The sequence below is a fragment of the Phoenix dactylifera genome, chromosome 8, assembly GCF_009389715.1.
Source record: "Phoenix dactylifera cultivar Barhee BC4 chromosome 8, palm_55x_up_171113_PBpolish2nd_filt_p, whole genome shotgun sequence".
In the NCBI taxonomy this organism is placed as follows: Eukaryota; Viridiplantae; Streptophyta; class Magnoliopsida; order Arecales; family Arecaceae; genus Phoenix; species Phoenix dactylifera.
This window is the reverse complement of record NC_052399.1, coordinates 5421136-5445481: the sequence shown is the minus strand read 5'-3', so window position 1 is coordinate 5445481 and position 24346 is coordinate 5421136. Positions and strand designations below refer to the sequence as shown.

The following is a 24346-nucleotide window of genomic DNA, read 5'->3' as shown; positions in this document are numbered from 1 at the left end:
GGCTGCCCCATTGGCTTCTCTGAATACATGTTTGGCCTGGATGGCCACCCCAACCCCACACATCGTTCCTATATCCCGAACCAAGGGATGGTCTGAGCCCCCACCCCTCAGCTTCTCCTGGATCCAACTGATAACTGTGGCTGAGTCGCCCTCCAAGACAATCGCGCCAGCCTGCAGTACCTGCCTCGCATATCGAAGACCCGCCCAGGCGGCTCGTAGCTCTGCCCCGGGAACCGACGTACCGAAAAACTGACAGCCTCCTGCTGCCACCACTCTGGAGTGCGGATCCCGTATCACAAAACCCGCACCTCCTCGCGCGCCTCCATCCATAACCGATCCGTCGAAATTGACCTTGAGGAAACTCGGGGGTGGGGGTTCCCAGGTGAAAAACACCTGCTGAGGAGCTGCCGGAGCAGAGAGGGAGCCCCAGGTGTCCCGAGCTATCAGAGGTCTATCTGAAGAAGGTCTGATCTCCAATGCCTGGACTCGCGCGAACTCCGCAACGAACCTCGGTGACACCCTGCGCTCACCGAAGGTGCGGGCATTCCTCGCCAGCCAGATCTGATGTGCTGTGCAGGTCGCTCGAATAGCCTCCTGACATGTCCGAGGCTGGGCCAGCCACTGCTGCATCGTCTGTACAAACTGAGGCCTCCCACACCAAACCTCCTGCGGGAACCCTGCCCACAGCCATGCCGACCTCGCCCACGTACACTGGAAGAGCACGTGGTCGATCGACTCCTCAACACTACATGTCCCGCACTCCGCAGGGATCCCCCAACCTCGCCTGCTCAGCACTGCTCTCGTCGGAAGGCGGTCCCATGCCACCTTCCATAAGAATAGTGCCGCCCTCGGATGAAGCCCAGACCTCCAGATCCAAGCATAGTCCTGCCCCGGCTCATGCTCCTGCAGGATAACATCGGCGAGGTCTCCCAGACTGACACTGGACCGGCAAGAGGTGCCCCAAACCCTGACATCAGGCCCCCCGCAACCTGGCACCGGAAGGGACCGGATCCTCTCGGCTAGACATCCTCCAAACAGCTGACTTAGCCTAGCGTCATCCCATGCAGACTCTCCTGGGGCAAGAAGATCGGAGACCCGCAACCCCTCCGCTGCCTCAGCATCGATCATTGTCGGCCAGCACCTCAGTGGAACAGTATCCACCCATGGGTCCGCAGTCACGTCAATACTCCGCCCGTCGCCAATCAGCCACCTGGTATTTGCTGACACCGTCGGCAGATACCTCCCAATCTCCCGCCACATGAAGGAGACACGCCGCGCTCTCCGTGCCGCCTCTGAGCCCCCACGGCCATATCTGGCCGCCATCACCTGACTCCACAGCCCGTGTGGCTGTAACAAGAACCGAGCTGCATGCCGAGCAATGAAAAGCTCGCGCCGCTCCAGTAGGGACTGCACCCCGAGGCCGCCCTCACTGGTAGGCCGGCAGACATGCTCCCAGGCCACCAAGTGCACCCCGTGGCCTCCGCCGTATGACCCCCACAGAAAACACCGCAGCAATCGCTCGACCCTCAGCAAGGTCATCTTCGGAACCACCGTGTTGGCCATGAGGTATACAGGCATGGACCCCAACACTGATCTGATCAAGGTCAGTCTCCCCATCATAGATAGGGAGGCCGCTCTCCATCCCTCCAACCTGCTCTCCACCCGCTGCACTAGGTAGGAGCACTCTGCCACCTGCAGTCTGCGGCCTGTGATAGGAACTCCCAGGTAAGTCAATGTCTCCTCCTGCTGAGGTATCTGTAGAATCCCTCGGATCTCCTGTCTGACCCTGCTCTCCGTGCTCGGGCTGAAGTGGACTGCTGACTTATGGAAATTAACTCTCTGACCTGACGCCGCGCAATAGTCCGCCACTACCCTCCGAAGGACCCGTGCATCAGAAACCCGCGCCCTGGCCAAAAGAAGGCAATCATCAGCGAAAAGTAAGTGGGAAAGAGGACTAGCCCCCGGGGCGGGGACATAGGCCTCGAGCTCTCTACGGGCACACACCCTCTGCAAATCACGAGACAAAATGTCAGCACAAAGAATAAACAAATAAGGCGATAGAGGGCATCCCTGGCGCAGCCCCATGGTGGACTCGAAGAAAGGGGAAGGGGTGCCGTTGACCAAGATAGAAAACCTTGGCCCCCGGACACACCCCATGATCCAACCGATCCACTGTCTGTGGAAGCCGTACGCCTCGAGTACCTGCTGAAGAAATCTCCATCTGATCCTGTCGTAAGCTCTCTCCATATCCAGCTTAATAGCCATCAAGCTACGTCGCTTCGATGCTCGCTGCAGATCCCACATCATCTCCTGGGCCAACAGCACATTATGGGAGATGTTTCTGCCAGCTATAAAAGCCCCCTGCTCCTGACTGATAATGCCAGGCAGTAAGGGCTTCATCCTACGGACCATTATTCTGGCCACAACCTTATACAAGGTTGTGCACAAACTAATGGGTCTGAAATGGCCGGGCTCCGCCGCCTCCTGACGCTTCGGGATGAGCGTGATGAAGGTAGCCTTCCAGTCATCCGGCATCCTCTCCTGAGAGAAGAAGCACTGAATAGCCTCTACCACTGCTGTCCGAATGATACCCCAATACTGTCGGAAAAAAAACGGGGGGAACCCGTCCGGACCCGGAGCCTTGTCTGGAGCCAAGGCCCAGACTGCCTCCTGAACCTCCTGAGCAGACACTGGTCGGACCAGGGCTGCGTTCTCAGTGTCCTCGATTCTCGCATCCAACCTCATGGGATGGTCTCTGACGCCGGACTCCTCATCCGCCGTCCATCTGTCACGGAAGAAGTCCAATAAAACCTGGCGAATGGCAGGCTCACCTTCTACCCGATGTCCAGACCCGTCTCGCAGCGAGTGGATAGTGCTCCGCTGCCTCCGGATAATCGTAGACCGGTGGAAGAAGCTAGTATTGCGGTCACCCTCATGTACCCACTGAACTCGAGATTTCTGTCGCCAGAAGATCTCGTGCTGCCGTAGTAGTGAGTGGTGGGTCGCTAGAAGCCCTCGGAGATCACCCATGTCATCCACCGAGAGCTCACCTTCTAGATCTTCTTTCCGCTGTAATTCAGAGATCGCAGTCTCTACCCCCTCTACTCTCCGGAAGATATCACCCACAGTCTCGCGATTCCACCGCCGAAGACGCCTCTTGGCCAATTCTAGTTTGCGCGACACCCGGTGCATAGCATCTCCACGCACCGGGATGCGCCATGCCTCACGGACAATATCCCAGGACTGGGGGTATGATAGCCAAACCTTCTCAAAGCGGAAGGGGCTATGATGACTAGGTCCCGATGATGTGGAAATCAGCAGGGGGCAATGGTCTGAGGCGATCCGAGGTAGGTGACTAACTCTGCAGGTAGGAAAACGGAGGATCCAGTCCGGGGACGCAAAGGCCCTATCAAGACGCTCCCAAACCCTAGCACTGCCAAGCTGATTATTGCACCAAGTAAACTGAGGTCCAGAGAACCCTAAGTCCACTAGGCCAGTACGCAACACAAAATCGCGAAACTCCCTCCTGTCCGCTCTATCCATAACGGCTGCCCCGCCCCTCTTGTCGCTCGAACTCAATATGCAATTAAAGTCGCCAACTACAACTGTCGGGACACCCTGGGCTGTAAGGCTGGTAATCTCCTGCCAGAGGACTCTCCTGACCCTATAATCCGTGCTCGCATACACCCCACACAAAACCCATGGGGCAACATCCGGAGCCGAAACAACCATAACTACCTGTTGGGGGCAGTTGTGGAAGACATCAAAGGTCGCCACCCCTCGCCTCCACAGTAGCAGGATACCTCCCGACAGCCCTCGGGAATCGACTGCGTATGACTCCCAGTCCCTCCCTAAGCGCCGTCTCAAGCGTACAAGCCCCTCACCAGATAGCCGGGTCTCGCAGATGAAGCAGATCTCCGGACTATGAACTTGCACTAACCGTTTGAAGGATGACATGAAGGACGGCTTGGCCGCCCCCCTACAATTCCAGGCTAGGATCCTCATGGATCACAGTCGACATAGTCGGCCTCTGACCCATCCTCCCCCTGGGCCGCGGGGCCAACCTCAAGCGTGCTACCTGGGCCCTCCTGCTGCTCAGCAGATACGACCTGCATGACTGCCGACCTAATGCGCTGCACAGCAATCGTGTGGTCAGTGCCCCCTCCCGTCACCATCGGTTCGGCCTGGCACCCCTGCGAAAGCGGCACGATATGGTCCCTGGCCCCGCTCCCACTAGGTGCATCCTCCCGCTGCTCATCTCCAACCGGAGGCCAAGGGCCAAACCGGAAGACTCCATCATGGTCAGTGCCCACCCGCACATCCCCAGGCGGAGCCCCACTCGTCACACCCAAAGTGAGAGGAGCATGATCGTCGTGTGCGGGGGGACCCATCTCCGAATCTGCTCCCTGAGGAGGACACCTAAACCGAAAAGGCCCAGCTGGTTCCTCGCTCTGGCCCTGCAGCACCGGTCCAGTCTGACCCTCCAGGCCCGTATCTGAGTGGGCCTGTGGGCCTAATACGGCATGGGCCAAAGAGCCAACCGCGGGCTGGGCCTGAGGGCCCAGCGCCCGCGGTTCCCCAACAGACCGCGCGGCCCATCGGCCGCGCGCGTCATCGCACGGGCCCAACGTAACCTGGGCCCGCTCGACCCCAGCACCGGGCGCTTTCAGCGCGCCCGGCGCGTCCCTAGCCCCCGGCGCGCTGCTGGCGCAGAGCGCGCCAACAGCGCCGGTTGCGCCGACCGCGTGGGCCACGCGGCTCGTGCCCCGGCCTGCCCCCACCGGCCTACGACCCCAGCGCCCGGCCTCGTGGGCCCGGCTACGCTGGGGAGGCCCGGTTGGGTTCCCTCGGCCCACAGGTACAAGGGCCAACTGGGCCCCCCGCCCGGTACCCCCCAGTGGGCCAAGGCCCGCCTGCGGCCTGGGCCGCTTTTGGGTTTTGGCCCGGGCCGCAACCGCCCGACTGGGCTCAGAATCGGCCACAATCGGGGCTTTGCCGGGTCGCCGACTCAGCCCCGGGTCCCCAGACTCGGCCAGGAGGTCATCGGCCGAGTCCACCAGGAGGGGGCCGAAGGATGCATCCGGGTGGCCGTCCCCCCCAACGGCTAGCGGGGACCGGCGGCGAGCCACCTTCGCCGGCTTCTGCCAGCCCTCGGTGTCCACCGGGGACACCGGCATAGCTGGTCGAGCCGCCGGAGACATCGGCCGAGTCGAGGACAACCCGGGCCCCGAGTGCGCCTCGGTCGTCTTCCCCGGCCCCGGGGGCCGGTTCTCCCGCGAGACACGCTGCCGTGTCGCCACCATCCAGGGACCGTAGATCGGTCCCTGTACGTTATCCCCGGCGCCCGGAGCTGGCTGGGCAGGCCCGCCCCCTGGGTCCACCGCCGCCGCAGAGGCCGAAGCCGAGCCCCCCGAAGCCGAGCCCCCCCCAGCGGTAGCGGTCGCCGGAGAGCGGCAAGCCGCTACCTGGTGGCCCATGCGCCCACACCGGGAGCACACCGGGGCGTTTTCGAAGACGAAGGGCTGCCATCTCACCTTCGTCTTCCCCTGGATAAGCACTCCCGGCAGCAATGGTTTGGTGGTGTCAACCACCACCCTCACCCGGGCGAATCCCATCGCCTGCCGCTGCTCTGTGAAGCTGTCCACAGCTACCGGCCGGCCCGCTCGAGCTGCTATAAAGAAGATGGTCGACGTCGACCAATATTCCGGCGGCAGACGGGGTAGGCGGAGCCACACCATCGCCGTCTGCACAGCCTCCTCCCCGGGTTCAAAATCCGGAACCCATGGGGTCATGGCGAGGAGTTGCCCGGCCACGACCCACGGGCCCTCGCTCAACGCCCGGTCCCGGTCCTCCGTCGACCGGAACCTCAGGGCGAGGTAGCCGTCCGCAAGCGGGACGGCCACCATCTCTGTCAATTTGGTCCGAGCGGCGACTTCCTTCGCCACCCACTCGGCTGGGACACGGCGGCCGAAACTCCGGACCACCGCTGCCCGACCTTCCCATTCGAGCCGGGCCGCCGCGATCGCCTCCTCCGGAGGATGCAACACCTCCGGGAAGCAGCGGCTCAGCCGCTCGACCTCCGCGGCCGTGGGCCATTGAGTCACCCACGGCCCCGGCCTCGCCCAGGCTCCAGACCCCTTACCAGTGCCTCTCGCCGCTCCCCCCGTTGCCGTACCAGTGCCTCTCGCCGCTTCCCCCGTTGCCGTCCCCCTCCGATCCATTGGGCGCCCTGCAAGGAAGAAGACGGTAAGTTCCATTAGCTTGGTTTATTAAAAGCCAATTCTTTTACAGGGACATGAGCCGGCGCATCAGGTGCAGGCCGGTCTGGCTTAGTGACTACAACTTTCTTTCGTACGGGTTCATTTCAACCCTGGTCCGGGCTAATACTAGTCATTTGGCAGATGTAAAAGCTATTTATTAGCTCGATCAGAATTTTACAAATATGAAAGCTATTCTTGATCTGTTCATATGAAAATTTTGTTTACTTACAATTTTTGATCAATTACAATATATTTGATTATTTGTGAGTGCCAATGAAATTGCAATAATCTAATTCACGAAATTGGGTGGCATATTGTATCATGCAAACATTTCAGTATGTAAACAATTAACACAGCTAAGGAGTAATGGGTAATTGCAGAATGTAATGCTTGAATTCTCTTGGTAAATCAGGCTCTGTTTTTGTTATTATCCTGGAGGTCTGAGAACACTTCTTGCAACAAGAAGAGCAAGTTTCACATATCTCTGAAGAATGCTTTATTATCTTTATAATTAAAATTTCTTGTTTTATGATTATAGATTTCTTGTGATATATACATCGACCCGTTCGGCCGTTCCCTGGCAGCTTCATCTTTTGGCGTTCTACTAAAAGCCAGTATTGGCTTATCATCAATTTCTGGAATAAAAGAGTGAGATAAATATCATCCGCCAACGGAGTGGCGAAGGGGACTCCGGTAGCGAAGCAGGGGAGATTTTTTCGCGCTCGTCGCCAAATGCTGGGCGCCATCTCTTTCCCAATCCCTTCTTCTTCCTTTCTTCCCCCTCTTACCTCTATCCCCAACCCTAATTCCGCACGCGGTCGCCTCCTCCTCCTTCCGGCCAAACCCTCCCGCCGCGCCGTCGCATCGCTGCCCGACCCCTCCGAGGGAGCCAAGGTGGAGTACACGCCGTGGCTCATCGCCGGCCTTGGTAACCCCGGGAACAAGTACCACGGCACCAGGCACAACGTAAGCTCTTCTCCGTCTGCTAGCTACTCTTTAATCCACCGGTTTATAGCTCGTTTCGATGAACAGGTGGGATTCGAAATGATTGACCGTATCTCGCGAGACGTGGGGATTTCTTTGAATACGATCCAGTCCAAGGCGCTGATAGGAATCGGTACTTAATTTGTTTATTTTTTTCTTTGCCTTGTTTGCTCGGTTCCTAACATGTTGATGGTTCTTTGTTTAATCTTTTTGTGGTTATTTGGGTTGTGTGAATGGAATCAGTGCAGGTGCGATTGGAGAAGTGCCCATTCTGCTCGCGAAGCCACAGGCCTACATGAACTACACTGGAGAGTCCGTGAGTTTTTGCTCTGATATTTGCTATTAGGAGTTTGTGTGCGTTGTCAAAGAGCCATCTTTTCTGTAATTGAATAATTCTTTGAACATGTTCATGCCTGAATGTTTTATCTCTTCTTTTTTCCTTATTGAAATCTTGTAATTTCTCTATTGAATGCATACTTGGACTTTATTAATATTAACTTGGGAAATTAGATATTCTACATAGTGGCTAACTTTCCTGATATTTTTTTTGATGCCCTTTGGAAAGTGGAAGGTGTAAAAAGTGATTTTTTTTAGGTCTTCATGATTTGAAGAAATAGTTTGTTCGAGTTAAATAAATTTAAGGGATTTCATGCTGTAGAAACAATTCCTGGCTCCAAAATTATGACTGTACCCTTTATTTTGTATATGCTGGGAACACTTTTGAAGTCTGAATCTATAATATTGGTCTCCAATTGCATTAAATGCGAAGAAACATGGGCAAATTCCGGAAGCCCTTTTTCTGTAAAGTTGTTTTCTTCTATATGTTACTTATACAAGACAGGGCGAGAGCAATCCATATATGGTACGCACACAATTTATCACACACAATTTATAAATTGAATTGTGGTAGTTTATTGACATAAGACATATACAGGAATCTTTTCTTGGTTCTATTCTTTATTGTTATAAGATTTTTATCATATGAAAATTGAAGGTTGTCACTCATTTGTTGCTTGGTTGTAATAAAGTATGTTGCTGGTTTCTTTTTATCTGGGTCTTGATGTGTTAATTTGAAGCAGCTTACAAATCTATTTTCATTTGAAGGTGGGGGCTCTTGCTGCATATTACCAAGTACCACTGCGACATATCCTACTGGTATGCATCAAACAATAATTGCCTTGTGAAAAATAAAACTTATTATCAACTTTTCTCATCAGTTTTATTTGGTGATTGTAGATTTATGATGATATGAGCTTACCAAATGGTGTCATGAGGCTTCAACCTAAGGGTGGTCATGGGCATCATAATGGGTAATGCTTTACACACCCGTGTTTTTCATATTATAAGTTTTATTAGTTTGGAGCATGATATTAAATAGTTCCTGTCTTATTCGATTGGAATGTGATATACTTAGGCTGGTTATTTGAGCTAGCAATAGGCAAGCTTTTGCTGTTCTGCATCTTGTAAGTCAAAACAAATGCATGAAATGGGGGAAGTTCCATTTAGTAATAATTTTGAGATGATGAAGCGGGGCTTTCGGGGTGTGATGATGATGATGATGATGGTGTCCTGCTGGTGTGTCTCTACTATTTTTCTTGCTTGGTTTGCTTTTTTCTTAAGAAAAAAGCAAGAACTACTAGAGGTGGGTAGAGGAAAAACGGCCAAACAAGGGAGAGAAAAGGGAGACCTGGGAAAAAGGGAAGTAGGCAAAAGTTTGTTTGAACATGATGGAATTGTGTTTAATAGATGGATGGTACATGAACATTTTCATGTACATTTGTTTTGTGATATTGCTGACTTGGCTACTCATCTAATAAACTTTTTATTTTGCTTACTTTGGTGCCTTATAACATGTTCCTAACTCTTCTTTGTCACATTTTATGAGGACTGCACTTTCTAGGGAAACAGCCCTCAACCCCTTGATGCCTGCACAACTATCATCATTGCATCTTTTGACTTGATTCACTTCTGTTTGTGGGTACTCATGTCTCTTTCAATCGTGGCAAACAAAAGAAATGCTTTACTCATAAACATGTTCATTTTTTAGTTTGTTGTTTCTCATGCCTTGTAAAATCTGTTGATTTATAATGGTTAGGGTCATTAAAGTCTTTCCTTCTGAACTTTTTAAGAATTTTTCTTTCTTTTTAAAGCATGGTTATAAGGATTTCAGGGTAGTTCACTTGGTGATTGTTTTTGGATAGGGGCAGAAAAATTATTCCTTGCATGAGTCAACCCTTACTAGGTTAGACTCATTATGTTCCTGTTTGGTTACTTCTTCATATCCAACACTTCTCTTCTCAATCTTCTTGTTGTTGACATCGCCTTGATGAGTTCTTAGGGTAGTTCCCTTGGTGATTGTTTTTGGATAGGGGCAGAAAAATTATTCCTTGCATGAGTTAACCCTTACTAAGCTAGGTAAGTTGCATTCCCTTGTGGTTTCCTTCTTTACATCGAACACTTCTCTTCTAAATCTTCTTGTTGTTTACATTGCCTTGATGACTACTTCTCACTATTCATAAAAAAGAAGAAATTACAAATCCCTGTCAGTGTTACCTTATTTTTCCTCTTTCACACCTTCTCCAGAACCAAAAGGACTTCTTTCATGGATGTTAGGTTTGAATGTATTGCAAGTTATCTTTTGGTCGATAACACCATTTAAAAATTGGTGGCTAAATATTCATAGGTAGAGCCTCTTGCCTCTGTCAGATTCTTTTTAAATCATTGAATGCAATATTTATTACGTTTTCACGACCATTCATCATTTAAAATTTCATCTCGTATGGCTCAAGTGGAAACACACAAAATACTGATTTCAATGGATATGTAATTGAAAGCTCAAAACTTCTTAGCCCCCTAATTCGATTTAGCCCCTTTTCCTTTCAAAGATAGAGTAATTAACTTATATTTCACCAAAAGATGATTGTACGCTATCTTGATACTCATATCTTTTAATTATTTAATTTGCACCTCTCCTTAAAGTTAAAAAGTTGGTGTAACTGGGTATAAGGAGCTACAATACTATGTACACATCCCTGATTAAGCCTACTCTTGATAGAGCCATATAAACGTTCTGGGAATTGATATTTATTCCTTGTTCTTGTTTTGGTTACGATGAATTTTATTCATAAGAAAATTCTTTTATTTCGAACAACTATTTATGGGGTTTGTTATCTTGCATTCTCGGAAAGGTCATCTGATGGATATCAGGTTTTCATTTCTTTAGATGTTCTATTTGTTAAAACTGTTGCTTTTAGATATGCTTATTCAGTTATTTGATAAACAACAACTGGTCACTTCAGGGTAAAGAGCGCCGTGGAGCATTTAGATGGTTGTCGTAACTTTCCTCGCCTTTGCATAGGTTTGTCAAGTCCTTCACCATCTTGTTACTGTTCATTTTAACGGAAGTCAGATGAGTTTCCGTGCTGAAGATTTTAAAGCTATTTAATGCTTTTAGGGATTGGAAATCCACCTGGGAAAATGGATATGAGAGCTTTCCTGCTACAGAAATTTAGTGCAGAGGAACGTGAGCAGGTACTGATTTCATCAAATGCTTCATATTGTTTCCATCCACTTTGGACGAAAATTTGACTATCTTAATGTGCAAACTTCTTAATGAATATGCAGACTAAGTAATCCTGTAATGTGCTTGTAATGTCAGTGCGGCTCCGACCTAACTGGTAAACCTATATGTGATGGACTGCTGAGTTGATGTGTTAGGGACTCTATTTATCACTGTGATTGGTTAAACTGTTCACTGAATCAGTTTATATAGCTGTAAGAAACGCAATAATATTTAACCAAAACCTGTTTATTGAATGATTAACCTTGTTTCATAGTGACAAATATGGGTTCTATTTTATTAGTAAGAGGACCGATCAATTTCAGAGATGGCAAAGTTAAACAAGAACCATATTATGAAATACCGCAACTTAATTGTTGTATCATTTTCAGTGAGTAAACTAACTGACCAATGTTCTTCAAAAGTTCCTTCAGGTTTTTAATCCTTTAGGTGATTGTTCTCAATGTTGAGAAGGAATGAGGGTTCTCTAAAGTCCATCAACATTGAATACCACTTTAAATGGCTCATTTGTTTCTGAAACTATGATCTAAAAATCTACATGCATAGTTTGAAGAATATCTCTTATGAAAAAAGTTGTTCCTTTCTTCTCAAATTCAATATTTTAGTGACAAGTTCCATCTTGAAAAGTTTGTAATTTTTTCCTTTGACTTTTTATACTTTTCCTTAGACTGTTATAAAAGATATTTTTTCTTCTTTGGCTGAATTACCTCCTTTTAAGAAAACAAATAACTCAATGCTCTTGAAAAGCTCTGCATATTTAATGAGCTATGAGTTATCTGAATGTTTTTGCATGTGAGAGTATTATATTCTTTAAATTTCATACTCAAACATTATTGCTATTTTTCCATTCAACAGTAGTCAGAAGCATATCTTTGTGTCTGCAAGGCTGCATTATGTGATTGCTTTGCCTCCACTTCTTCATTTTCTTTTGCTTGTAAATCCTACTTGTTTACTCAATGTTGCCGGCTGCTATCATTATTTTTGGTTGGTTGCAGCTGAAATGAATTGTTTCAAACAATTCTTCTGCTTTTCAATTAATACAAGAAAAAGCTTAGCTTAATGTAAATGCTAAAATGTTTCACTGACTTAATCTTATCTAAAAATGTTTAGACCAGCATCATCCTCTTACCTGATGATTCTTAAACTTTAAGTACTCATATCCTTCCCTTAGAAAAATAATAATATCTAGCTGTTACACTAAATATCATTAATCAGCTGTCATTGGCCATACCTTATCAAGTTGATCTTTATGTCTTCATTCAATCGCATCAATTTTTGACAAGATTTTCACCCCAAACATCTTCTCAAGTTCACCTGGGCATGGGTTTGGTGTCAATCGATGCTAAAATGGCTGTATAATTGCTTCTCCTTCTCACTCATGCTATCTTTCAAAAAGACAAGGGCCAAAACATAGACAAAGTTAACACTGTTTAGGATTAAATAGTTGCTTCCGGCAAAAAACCTTTCAACTGAAATTCAAGTTGAAACAACTGAAAGAGCGTTGAAATGGATTCTTATAGCATAATTTGTGGGGATTGATTTTATTTGATTTTTCAAGGACAGACAATCCAACCAAAATGTAAATGAAAATTTCTCCTGGAACTTTAAGCCAAAGTTAACGCTCTGCTTAGGTTTAAATAATTTTTCAGGCAAAACACCTTTTCAGCTAAAATCCAAGTTGAAACAACTGGGACAGGGTTGAAACAGATTCTTATGGCATAATTTGTGCGGGATTGTTTTTATCTGTTTTCTAGAAGACAGACATTTCAATGAAAATGTAAATGAAAATTTCTACGGGAACACTGTGCCCCATGACAGTTAGATTGTTTCTCCGAATATGTAAAATGTAATCTGTTTCTAAAAGTGTAGTGATTTGTTATATCATAAAGACCTCTGCAGATATGCAATATTTCTATTGGAGGATGCCATATATTCAATAGATACACAGACGTCTAATTTTGTTTGCTTATAGGTGGATGCTGCTCTGGATCAAGGGGTGGAGGCTGTGAGGACTCTTGTAATCAAGGGTTTCAGTAGTAGCATTGATCGATTTAATTTGGTGCAGAAGTACAAGCACCACAAAGTTTGAGATTGCCAGCCAGATGCTTTTTTGGGGAAGAAACTTGTGCAAAGTCTGTATGAGCTGATGCATACACTGATCCACCAGTCCACAAATTTGGAGGGTTTAACATTATCAACTTTAATGTGTATCACCATTGTAACGCATGCATGCATGCACGAGAGAGAGAGAGAGAGAGAGAGAGAGAGAGAGAGAGAGAGAGAGAGAGAGTATAATACTGTCTTGTAGAGCAATGTAATCTTGAGAAACAGCAAGCTGAAAAGCTGTTTTGCTATGGTTTTAGGATAGACTATCTAACCGAATGGACCATTTCTTTCATCCATTCAACCATTCTTGAGGTTATGCTCAAACAGACTGGAACGTCACGAAGCCAGTTGAGTTGTCCTCAAGATCTCAGCCAATGCCGAAAAGAAATAGGTGACTATCTTGTTATTGCAATAATGTCTGATGGGGGATGAAAAACATCAATATCTGAAACTCAGTTTCTCAGGCCAAAAAAAAAAAGAAAAAAATATGGCACTTGCCATGCATGTATTGCTCCTTTTTCGTGGAATGCATTTTTATAAACCTTGCTGTGTATCAACGGGCATTTTCGTGACTCTTGACGTGTGATCAATCATACGACCTGGACTTTGACATATGCATTTTTTATGAACCTTGCAGTGTAATCAAGGGACCTTTTTATGAATCTTGATGTGTGATCAATCAAACGAGCTGGACTTTGACATATGCATTTTTATGAATATTGATGCGTGATCAAGGGACATTCTAATGAATCTTGATGCGCGATCAAGGCTGGTGCTAAAATAGACCATCAAGTAATAATCCTCAGTAAGTCGCAACTCGCAACCTGGATTGCTTCAGCGTATTTCGTGCCTACGCATCAAGCCAAAATCCAGTCCGGCTGGTAGAAACTAGGGAGGAAATTTCTTGTTCGGAGATGCTTACCATGCAATGATTCCCTTATGAAAATGGAAAGCATTATCAGGAATATACTCTCTAGAAGAATAAGGATATGAAGCATACCGGGTATATGGAATATGTACCACATCGGGGACCATGATGCCAGATAATCTTAATGTTTCTTTTTTGGAAAGTAGATAGTATTACTGTTTGATCATACATTAGAGATGAACTGCATTATGAACTACCCGTCAAGAGGACACAAATCAAGAAGCATAACATCATCTCTTACTGTCAAGGAACTGCTATATGAAACGGAAGCAATTGATGCAGTCATCGAAATGTCTGTTTTTTAATCTAATTTTAATTTTGTTGAAGGTGCTATAGTTTCTCTGGGAAGATGATGAAGATTAACCTAAGGGGGTATCGGTTACATATTATATTCGATCACACAGAAAGCTGAGACATCTTAGGAACTTCAAGAATAGGCCAATTTGAAGACTCTGATTGTGAGCAATTGGTATTGGGGGTTTCAATAAAATCTCATCGTTCCAGCATGGCATTCTAGTTTTTCTTCTCCCCATACTATTTTCATCAAGCCTATAATCTTATCCTTTATTTCTTTAACTCTGTGTAATATGTAATCCTCTCTATCATCCAATTGATGTATCAGACATCACACGTGTCTATGAAAGCTTTCTCAAAATATAAACCAACTTCTGTTTACTTTGACTTCAGATAAGACACTCAATAAAATTAGAACCCTCCTTGGTCACAGATATGAACATCTTTCATATAAGCTCTCATTCTCGATTTGGTATATAAAAATCTAGTATCTCTAATTATCTGAAACCTTGAAAAAAAACTATAAATCTGAAAAATCTCTAAAATTGGTATACTTTGCTCGATTCTGTACTTAGTTGCCAGAAGCAGGAGTGGATGTAGGAGTGGATTTGGGTGAGTATGCAGAAGCAGACCTCTCAGGGAAAAAAAAGGAATAATAAATCATTTAGGAAGTGGGTGCAAGGATGAATTTACAAAGCAGGCATGCCACCCTAATTATATGATTACTAAGGGTTTCAATCAAAGATTGAAGTACTGCATGTCAGCAGCGAGCCAAGCTGGCAGTGGCAATATACATCTGTTTCTGTGCCGACCAGCACCTAAATCCACAGTTCTTATTACATAAAAAAAGCTATCAAACAGTTCATTAGGTCTAGAAGAGGCTTGCCATTACTAGGATGAAGTTATTTGAAACTCGCATTCTACTAGCAAGTTCCTTTAATGTATTCACTTAAGAGTCAATGGTTGCTTTTCAGGTAGAGTTCAGCATTTGATCAAATTCTGTCTCTTTAAATTTCTATTTTTCCCATATATCAGTTATATAAAGGTAACAGTATGTCTCTCAGTTCCACCACCTTAATCACTGAAATCTTGTTAACTCTTCCTTTTTCTACTTAATTCTGATGTAGACATCCATATCTACTATGTTTTTCTTGATAGAAGCAAGTTTTTTTTGGCTGTAATCTACTGTCCCCCTATTATATGCATTCTTACTTCCGACTTTCTCCTTGAATTATCCTTGTAAAGTTGATAGATTATAAGACCCTGCAAAGCATGAATGCTAGCATCACATCGCTATCTCCAAAACCGATGCTTCATTTATCCATCCCCATCCTCATATTTTTCCCCAACCATTTGAGTCCTCGCTGGAATTATCTTTTCCCCTTCTGCAAGGTTCAATTTCTCTATTGCATTCATCCTATCAAAAGTCTGCCTGCTAATTCTTCCCTACTATTTCTTTGCGGTGGATAGGCCGTAGTTATGTTTTTCTCAGCTTAATTACTGCCTTATTTTCAACTGCCCAATTGCTCATTCTACATGTGTATAGTTTCATAGGTAGATCCACCAATATACTGTCCCCTAATCTAGTTTAGTCCCACATAAATAAGCTTATAGCTTTCGCTGGATGCAATAGATTTTGCTATCTTCAGTTCTTCACCCTGTCTCTTGTATGCAGCCAGGTGACTTTTCTGTTTAACATGGTGTCCACAAGCCATTGCTCTTTCATGCTGTGGAACTAAAATTTTAGTGGAGCAACAAACTGAGAGTCACTTGGCCTTAGAAATCTTGTGTCACGCCCCGAACCCGGGGCCCGGGGCGCGAGCAGACGCCGCGCACCTACAGGGCGGACCCCGCAGGCACGCAAGGCAGATAATTCAGATCCAACATCAATAGCTAAATAAAGATAAATTCCGACTTTCAATTCAAATATCTACATATGCAAATGTCAAAGGAGAAGTCAATATCCACTAGCTAAATACATCATGATCACTCCATCCCGTAATCCCCATAGTCATATATCATCACCTGTAAAAAATATAAATAGTAGGAGTGAGCTAACAGCTCAGTAGGCAACATAATGCAGTAAAGTCATCATATAACATGTCATGATACATATGAAAAGCAACTAAAACTCATAAATCTAAAAATCCACACGATAACCCATAAACCCAATCCAAGACTCAAAATAACTCAACCGCATGACTACGGCCACATCACCCAGTGGCATGGTTACACCGTAGTGCCAATACAACTCTCCGAAGAGCCGCTCCACTGAGCCAACGCACCACTGTGCCGCACCCCCTGGTGCCAATCTCACGCTCCACCGAGCCGCTCCGAAGAGCAAAAATGCACCCCTATGCCACCACTATTCTATCACCGGTGGTCGCAGTGTCGGAACTAGTTCCTCAGTACAAGTCGACAGGGCCAACGTATCATCCCATTGGCGGGGCCTAGACTATAGTCACGCAGATTTTAAAAATCAATAATCAACTTTCCAAATCAAGTCACGATCATATTCCCAATAGTAAAGTACATAACAGTTTATGAAATTAAATATTAATCTCTAATTCTAATACATAATGCCAATAATAAATTAACATTTTATGAAATTAAATACTTAATTCTAATTCTAACACATAATGCCAATAATAAATCATAACATCAACATATGCAAGATACATGTTAAAATTCTACTTTAAAGCAATAGGTCACCTACCTGGGTTCGCTTAAAAAATTCCTGCCACAGATATCACGAACCCCTGATTAAACATAAATATTAATTATTTAATTAATTAAGAAACATAATTTAAACTAATTCTTCAAACCCTTAAACTCCTAAGTTCATAGATCCAAGAATGGGCCCTTAAGATCAAACATAGACCCTAAGATCAGAATCCTTTAAACCCAAGTCAATTGTGGCCCAAAACAGATTAGGCCCAATTGAACCAAACCGGATAACAGGTCCAGATCAGATTTCGGGCCCAACCCAAACCAGTCCACAGATCCAATCAGGCCCAACTCAGCAGGTCCCTAGCCCAACCCAAACCAGGTCTGATCAGACCAGATTAGATCAAATCTTGACGAACCAGATTACACTCAAGTCAGACTAACCCAAATTTCTGACTCAGATCCAAACCATAACCCAAACCCATTCACTCAAATCCAGATCAAACCCAATACAAGGATTAGGTGGAACCGGTTCATGGTCTGATCCCCACTTGAGGCACGGATTTTAAAGCAAGGAAAAACCCAGGCCGAATAAAGAAGAAGAAGAAGAAAGAGAAGAAGAAGAAGAAGAAGAAGAAGAAGGAAGAAGGGGTGGGGTGGCTGGTGGTTTCGGTCGGCCCTCGGCGGTCGACCATGGCCCTCGGCGGCGGCGCTCGGCCAGCCGCCGCTGGCCACTCTGCTGTCACAGGCGGCGGAAGGGAAGAAGAAGAGAAGAAGGGGAGGAAGAAAGGGAGGAAGAAAGGAAGGAAAGAGAGAGGCCGGGGCTGGAAGGCCCGGCCCCCCGTTCATCCACGTCCGGCCGAACCTATTTCGGCCCGGATTGACCCCGGCCGGCCACCGTCGGCCGGTCGAAATTCACCAAATCTTCCCCGAAACAGGGGAAGTGCAACCGATAACATCCCTCATTCCTCTCCCCTTAATTAAATCCTAAAAAAAACAATAGATAGGTTGCCTTTCTCACCTCCGGTTGTCGACGTGTGGTTCCCCGGCGGCGATGGCGGCTCCGGCGACGACTACGGCTCCGGCGATCTTCTCAAAAGAGGGGAACAAGAAGAGGAAGAAGATCCAACTTTTAGAGAAAAGGGGAAAGGATGGGGTTCTCAGAGAAGAGAAAGAGGGAGGGAGAGAGGGAGAGAGGGGGAGAGGGAAGAGGGGGGGGGGGGTGCGGAGATCTCGCTGGCCGTTCGGCCGGCGTGTTCATCGTGGGAAGACCACGATGAACAGACTGAAGTCGGCATCCATTGCCGACTTCAGTTCATTGGGCTCAAGAACGGGCCCAATTGCAGGTCTTTACATCTTGCATAAGAAAAAAAAGAGAAAAAGAGAGATTATTGTAATATCGTCATTATGAATATTCTGGGAGCTGTATAGTAGAACCTTATAATCCATCGTTGCAATACATTCCATGCAAGCCTCCGGTTGTCTGGACTGTCCAAATCATAGGCCTATGTACTTCTGTTGTTTCTGGAAAACTGTCAGATTTTTCAGAGCATATGAAACTTGAAGACAAAAAAATCTTCATTAAATACAAACACACATACATAAACACATGCATGCATGCATCCTTAGATGCATGCATATACATAAATACATACTTCCATACATATATACATGCATAAATACATCGATCCATGCATGCATCATACATCCATATATCCAAGCATATTTACATACTGCACGCATGCATACATACATTGCCATCCATACATGAAAGCATGCATTGTATTGTATTGTGAATATGACGACACAAGTATATATCATCTTAAGATAATGAGGAGAAAAGCAGATTTTTTCCTAATAAACTACAAGGTATTTGTGCAATTTGGTATAAGATAGACCGCAACCATCGGAAAGACCAGTGTATATGAACTTCAATCATTCTCTGTTGGTAATGATGCCTGTGAGTATGCTAAAAAAAATCTACTGATATACAAATAGATCAGACCATTCACCATGCAGAATCTATCTATCAGTACTACTTCCTACTTTCCATGAACAATATGTTGATCAGAGAGAAAGTTTTAGCTTTTGGCTGGGCCATGTTGTACTCAGGTTGTTTGTACATCTGGAGACAAGCCTTGCTGCATGGCCCAGCCTTGGCATGAGGTGATTGGGGAGATTCCTGGTGGGTTGGGCCAGTCATGACTTCCCAAGTTCCCTGTGCGACTGATGACCAGTTTAGGAACTGGTTTGGGTCGCATAGCTTTTTCCTTAGAAGATAGGATATACTATCTTATCATCAATGCAGTAGTACTTGATCATGTTCTCCCTTTTGTTTACTACCTAATTTAGAGTCACTACTTTCCAACTTCCAGAGTTGCAAAAGGAGTCCTTGATGTGCATGACAGCCGAGACCACAGAATTCTTGAGGCAAGGACAAGTTGATTTGGCCTTTGATTGGAGCTGATTACAAGTCCTGCCTGTGGCTGTTTCCTCGGCAAGAAAAGTAGTCGGTATCTTCTGATTCACTGCACTGAGAGGAGGGAGGGGGGAGAGAGAGAGTAGCACAGGTGCCTTGGTCCTCACTCCATAAAATGCTCAGCCACTAAGCGAGGAGGAATTATTTCGGCTGATAACTCTAGAGAGAAGATTCCTTCCCTCCAACATAAGCGACTTGAAGTCGAGAAGAGAGCACGGTTAAACCAGATTTTAGTGACGGCAAACCTAACGAGCTTTCTTAGACGCTAACATGCAAAGTGAAATCCATGCGTCTAAGCATTAGATTTGATGCCAAGTTCAAGACCTAAAATTACATATTGACTGATACTCTAGAATTCACATTTTGAGAAATTATGTTAGGTTCTTATCTTAGTAGCAGCCGGCGACCTTTTCTACTTTTACTTCGTCTCTTGATGGCCGAAAGTTCTGAAAAGCTGTTCGCCTTTTGAATCGGTAGTAGAGTAGGTTTGATCCATCTAATCATGATTGTACTTGAATTTGTTGATGGTATTGTTGGTATGAACTTATCAAAAACTACGACAGCCGCTAATGTCCAAAGAGACGGCCTCTCTAACTAAACATGAACCTTGTCGTTGAGTTTACGACCTGGAATTGCATATTGGGCGATACCCATCCTTCTGATCTGCTCATCATTTGATTTGTTGATGGTTCTTGTTTATATGAACGTAACTGAAACTACAGCAGTTATTTTAGATGTGTTAACGGATGGAAGCTGGTTTCCATCTTCAGTTTCATTAATCATTTTTTCTTAAATAATTGATTCAATTTTTGCTTTCTTGTAGTTTTGGTGAATTTGCTGTTTGTATTGTTTATTATTCCATATAGCTACTTATTTTCTGGACTTCTAAAGACTGCTGAATCCTCATGTAGGCTTATCCAACTAATAATTGGGAATATAACACTGAAAGGAATCGCTGAAAGCCTTCAGTGCATGATTCGTATGACTAGTTAATTACGTAAACTTTTGACACTCGAATCATAGTGGAGGTTGCTCAACATGAAAGCCTTTAGTGCATGATTTGTATGGCTAGTTAATTACATAAACTTTTTGACCCTTGAACCATAGTGGAGGTTGCTCAACATTCTATCTTCCGTCTCCCTGACTCACAGATGTGGCAACAAATAAAATACCTGGGTCACACTTCCCCAGTAAGGAACCTTTTCTCTAGAAAAAAAATCAATAACAAATACTTTTATGGGTTATAAGCTCTGATACCAGGTTTGGAGCCTCACTGGATACCAGAGCGAGGGTGGGATCAAATTAATCCAAGTTTCTTGTATTACAACGAGATTCTACCAACCCAGCCATTTGTTATCCTCATGAGCTCTGACACCAGTTAATAGATTTGGGTCATCAGTTTAAAGCAAAAACGTATCAAACAATTGTATATCTCTGGCTGAAGAACAAAGAGAATGATTGTAAAACCTCTGAACAAGAAGAAACAATGCTTAAAAAGACGTATTCCTCCATTAGCTAATCAATACCATCAACTGCAACCACGGTACACCCCTAGAACTGCCCCCAATTATGACTTATGAGTTACTACTTCAATTTGAATATTCTTCTTAAACAAATCTCAGTAACGCTACCAAACAGACAAGGTTATTGCATGCTTGTATCTCCCTATCCGAAGTCAAGCATTGCACACGTTACGCAAACCTCTTTTTGATTCGCTATCCATTAGCACCAGGCCTTGTTCCATTTTGTAAACATCAAAACGTCTCCTTTTGCTTATGACTTTTGTACAACATTTGCGTCACTGGCTCTTGCATAAATTAGATATGTCGTGTAAATGAACTTGTCAAAGCCAAAATAACCCATTGCTGATAATTCAACATGGTAGACAAGCTAATATGTTGAAAAGAACAAGCAAGGGTAAGTTCAATACTTGGCTCTCTGGGCGATACTATCTGAACTCTTCTAACGTGTTCAAACCTACAGTCTCTTGCAAACCAGTGAGAGTTACAAACCATGAAGGACGACTCCATCAACCATTTGTTCGATGTATATGGCATCCTAAACCCTTTCAATATGGGTGACACTGTAAAACAATTTGTAATGAAGAGCTCGCTTGGATCAGTGTAAGCGGGCTGAGCCAGAGCTCTCTTTGCTGAAGTGGCGCCGGCTCTCCTAAGCTAAAGTTCACTTCAAACTATTTTTCCTTTTATGAGCCATTCTAGGAATCTACTTTGGCTCAATTTTTGGCCAGCCAAATATCCAAGGTGGGCTTCTTGTGCTACAACCCAGGACCTCATTCAAAAAAGTTAGCCATAAGGTATTATTTGGATTTCTTGGCCTTGTACAAATATTCAAGATCTATCCAATACATAACCGATGTAGGACTGAACACATGCCATATGGATCTTTACATACTCTCTAGATCTGTTTAAGCTCTGGAATCCTCGCCATGCTAAGAGTCCAAATCCATCTAATCGCAAACATTGGCCCATAGTCGGTTCTTATGAACCCGTGTTGCAGTGTCCCTTACTCTATATAGGCCATAGGCTGGGTCCATTCTAATACCATTTGTCACAATCCAGTACCTCACTCAAAAAAGCTAACCTGATTTATCCATTGCATAGCTGATGTAGTACTAAACATATGCCCACACGAATTCTCACATTTTGAACCTAACTGAGCTCAAATGTTGGACAACCAAATAGAACTTATGGATAGTCTAGAAAGAAATTTCATCCATTATAGCAATCAAGTATTGTTATGTAGGATCTTTTCCATTTTTTCCCTTGTTCATTAGGAGTGATAATTTCCAAAGGATGTCAGTTGATGAATCGTTAAAAACAAGTAATTCCAACATAAACCCACCCAGGGTGACTTTAAACAAAACTTTTTAGCCCTAGCCACAACCCAAAAATAGAGTGACGTTCAATCCAAACTCAAAAAAGTCAAAAAGACTTTGTGCTTGATGTTACTTATAACAACCAAGGCTACTGCTTTGTTGCATTCATCAGAAGATACGACCTCTGTCAAAGCCTTTGTTTTGACCTTGGTTTCATGAACCCATAGTATACTTACATCGATCTAATCCACCTCATTGCAACTAGTTGTTAATTACTTTAATCACAAATGGGTTCTAAAGTTCAAAGATTAGTTTACCCGAATTAAGGCTCTTGCCAATACGCTCACGTCACCTAATGAACTTGCTAACCCTCTTTCCAAAGGCACTCAACTCAATCCCCAAGCATTTAGTAGCTTTTTAGGAATCCCCTCACGTCCATTTGAATCCATCTGTCAACACCTGTCGTAGGAGCCCTTTGCCATGCCATGAGCATTTATAGAGGCCTAAGTGTCTCCATCTTAGCCCTAACCCTAATGCTTTTGTCTTCAGTGCATGCAAACTCATTTCACAGGCTAGCTGGCGACGACGTTTTAAATTCACGTAGTAGAAGTAATAATATTATGCTTGCGAAACCCTAAAACATTCTAGACCATGGTATAGGTTTAGCTAGATCCGGTGTCACGGCTCAATTAAGTATGCCGATAGAATCACTCGCACATGACTTTAAGTGAAATCCACCCAATCTACAGTCGCTCCTTAATGGAGTAGGTAATGCCACTTGGAATAAAAGTTGCATATTTTGAACATCTTGCACACATTGCTTGGATCGTTAATATTCTTTCAACTTATTCTAAAAGGAAATATCAACTCAATTATTAACGCACATTGAGTATTCTAATCTTTATGGGGTCTTCCAAAGCAATTTGCCACAAAAGAAAGAGGGAGGGCTGCCAGGTTAAGTGTGACAATAGATATTCTTTTGAGAGGAAATGGGGTGACATCACCTCGTATGAGGAATAATATTATTAACGTCTCGTCGAGCAAAGTATTTTCCTTCCGCAGCACAGCTTGGTGGTCCTCCCTTGCGATTCGGGCTATCTTAAATGCTGCCAACTAAATCCCCTTCACAAACAACAAAACATGGCATTATCGAGGCATCTAGGTTAAATTTTTTGTATTGAAAGGTGGAGCCCACTGCAACAACAAAAGCTGCTGACCCATTGGACACGGATGTCCTTTGTTGGATAGCCACAAGCTAAAGAGATAGATGGGATGTGGATCTGAAACTATAATATTGTACGAGTAAAATATTTAATAAATATAAGGAAGGAGCTTGGTGGGATTCTCTGATATGCAACTTGGAAAGAAACATCTTCCAATTGGGCTCAACTCAAAAATAGCAAGATTTTTTTTATTTTTGTGTTAAAATAATAATGGTGATGTAGGAGAAGAAAAGAAAAGCTAAAATATTATCTGTTGGATAGTCACAAGCTAAAGAGATAGATGGGATGTTGATTTTAAACTATGATGTTGTATGAGTAAAATATCTAAGAGACGTAAGGAAAGAGCTTGGTGGGATTCTCTGACATGCAATTTGGAAAGAAACATTTTCGAATTGGGCCCAAACTTGAAGATAGCAAAGTTTTTTTTTTTTTTTTTATTGATGGCGATGATACAAAAGAAAAAAAAAAAAAAAAAGAGGCCACCCGGGACGATAGAAGAGAATTTCTCTCGCTTTTTCTTCACCCTTTTAACACTTTGCGGTTCTCCGAGCTTCGGTGCAAGGCATGCACGAACTCAACGATCCAACTCTATTCAAGCTCCCAAATAGTTCAATACATTAAGGGGAAAGACCATGTGCTTTGCATCTTAGCAAAATCTATAAAATCCTTAGACGCACTGCACCCTAACCTTCCCTACTTTTAGATATATTTCATATATTTGCACAAAGCTGGTCGGGTGACGGGACCCACAAAGGTTCATTTTATAAGGAAACTTGCAAGATGAGAGGAAAGGACGAGAAAACGACCTTGAATTTAAAGTAGCTGAAATTCATTTTTAAATGCTGCAATTTGTTTCCTACCTCCCCAGGGTATTTTAAAATGTAGTGATTGGTTCACAGTGCCGAGCATAAGGGAATCTAATAGCTAGAGTGGTAGATGAGTTGCATGACTGATGTCTTCAAAAGGGTCAGTTCAACCACTTTCCA

At 44.7% G+C, this 24346-nt stretch overlaps 1 protein-coding gene across 1 annotated transcript; it reads left to right on the top strand.

The window, feature by feature from the left end:
• Positions 1-6809: 6809 nt before the first annotated feature.
• On the top strand, positions 6810-13483 carry LOC103723268 (chloroplastic group IIB intron splicing facilitator CRS2, chloroplastic-like). The gene is made up of 8 exons (XM_008814146.4): positions 6810-7226; positions 7293-7377; positions 7493-7560; positions 8349-8399; positions 8481-8554; positions 10544-10602; positions 10699-10775; positions 12797-13483. Exons 1-8 carry the CDS (start codon positions 6993-6995, stop codon positions 12911-12913), a joined length of 765 nt encoding a protein of 254 aa, XP_008812368.2. The 5' UTR covers positions 6810-6992; the 3' UTR covers positions 12914-13483.
• The last annotated feature ends 10863 nt before the right edge of the window (positions 13484-24346 follow it).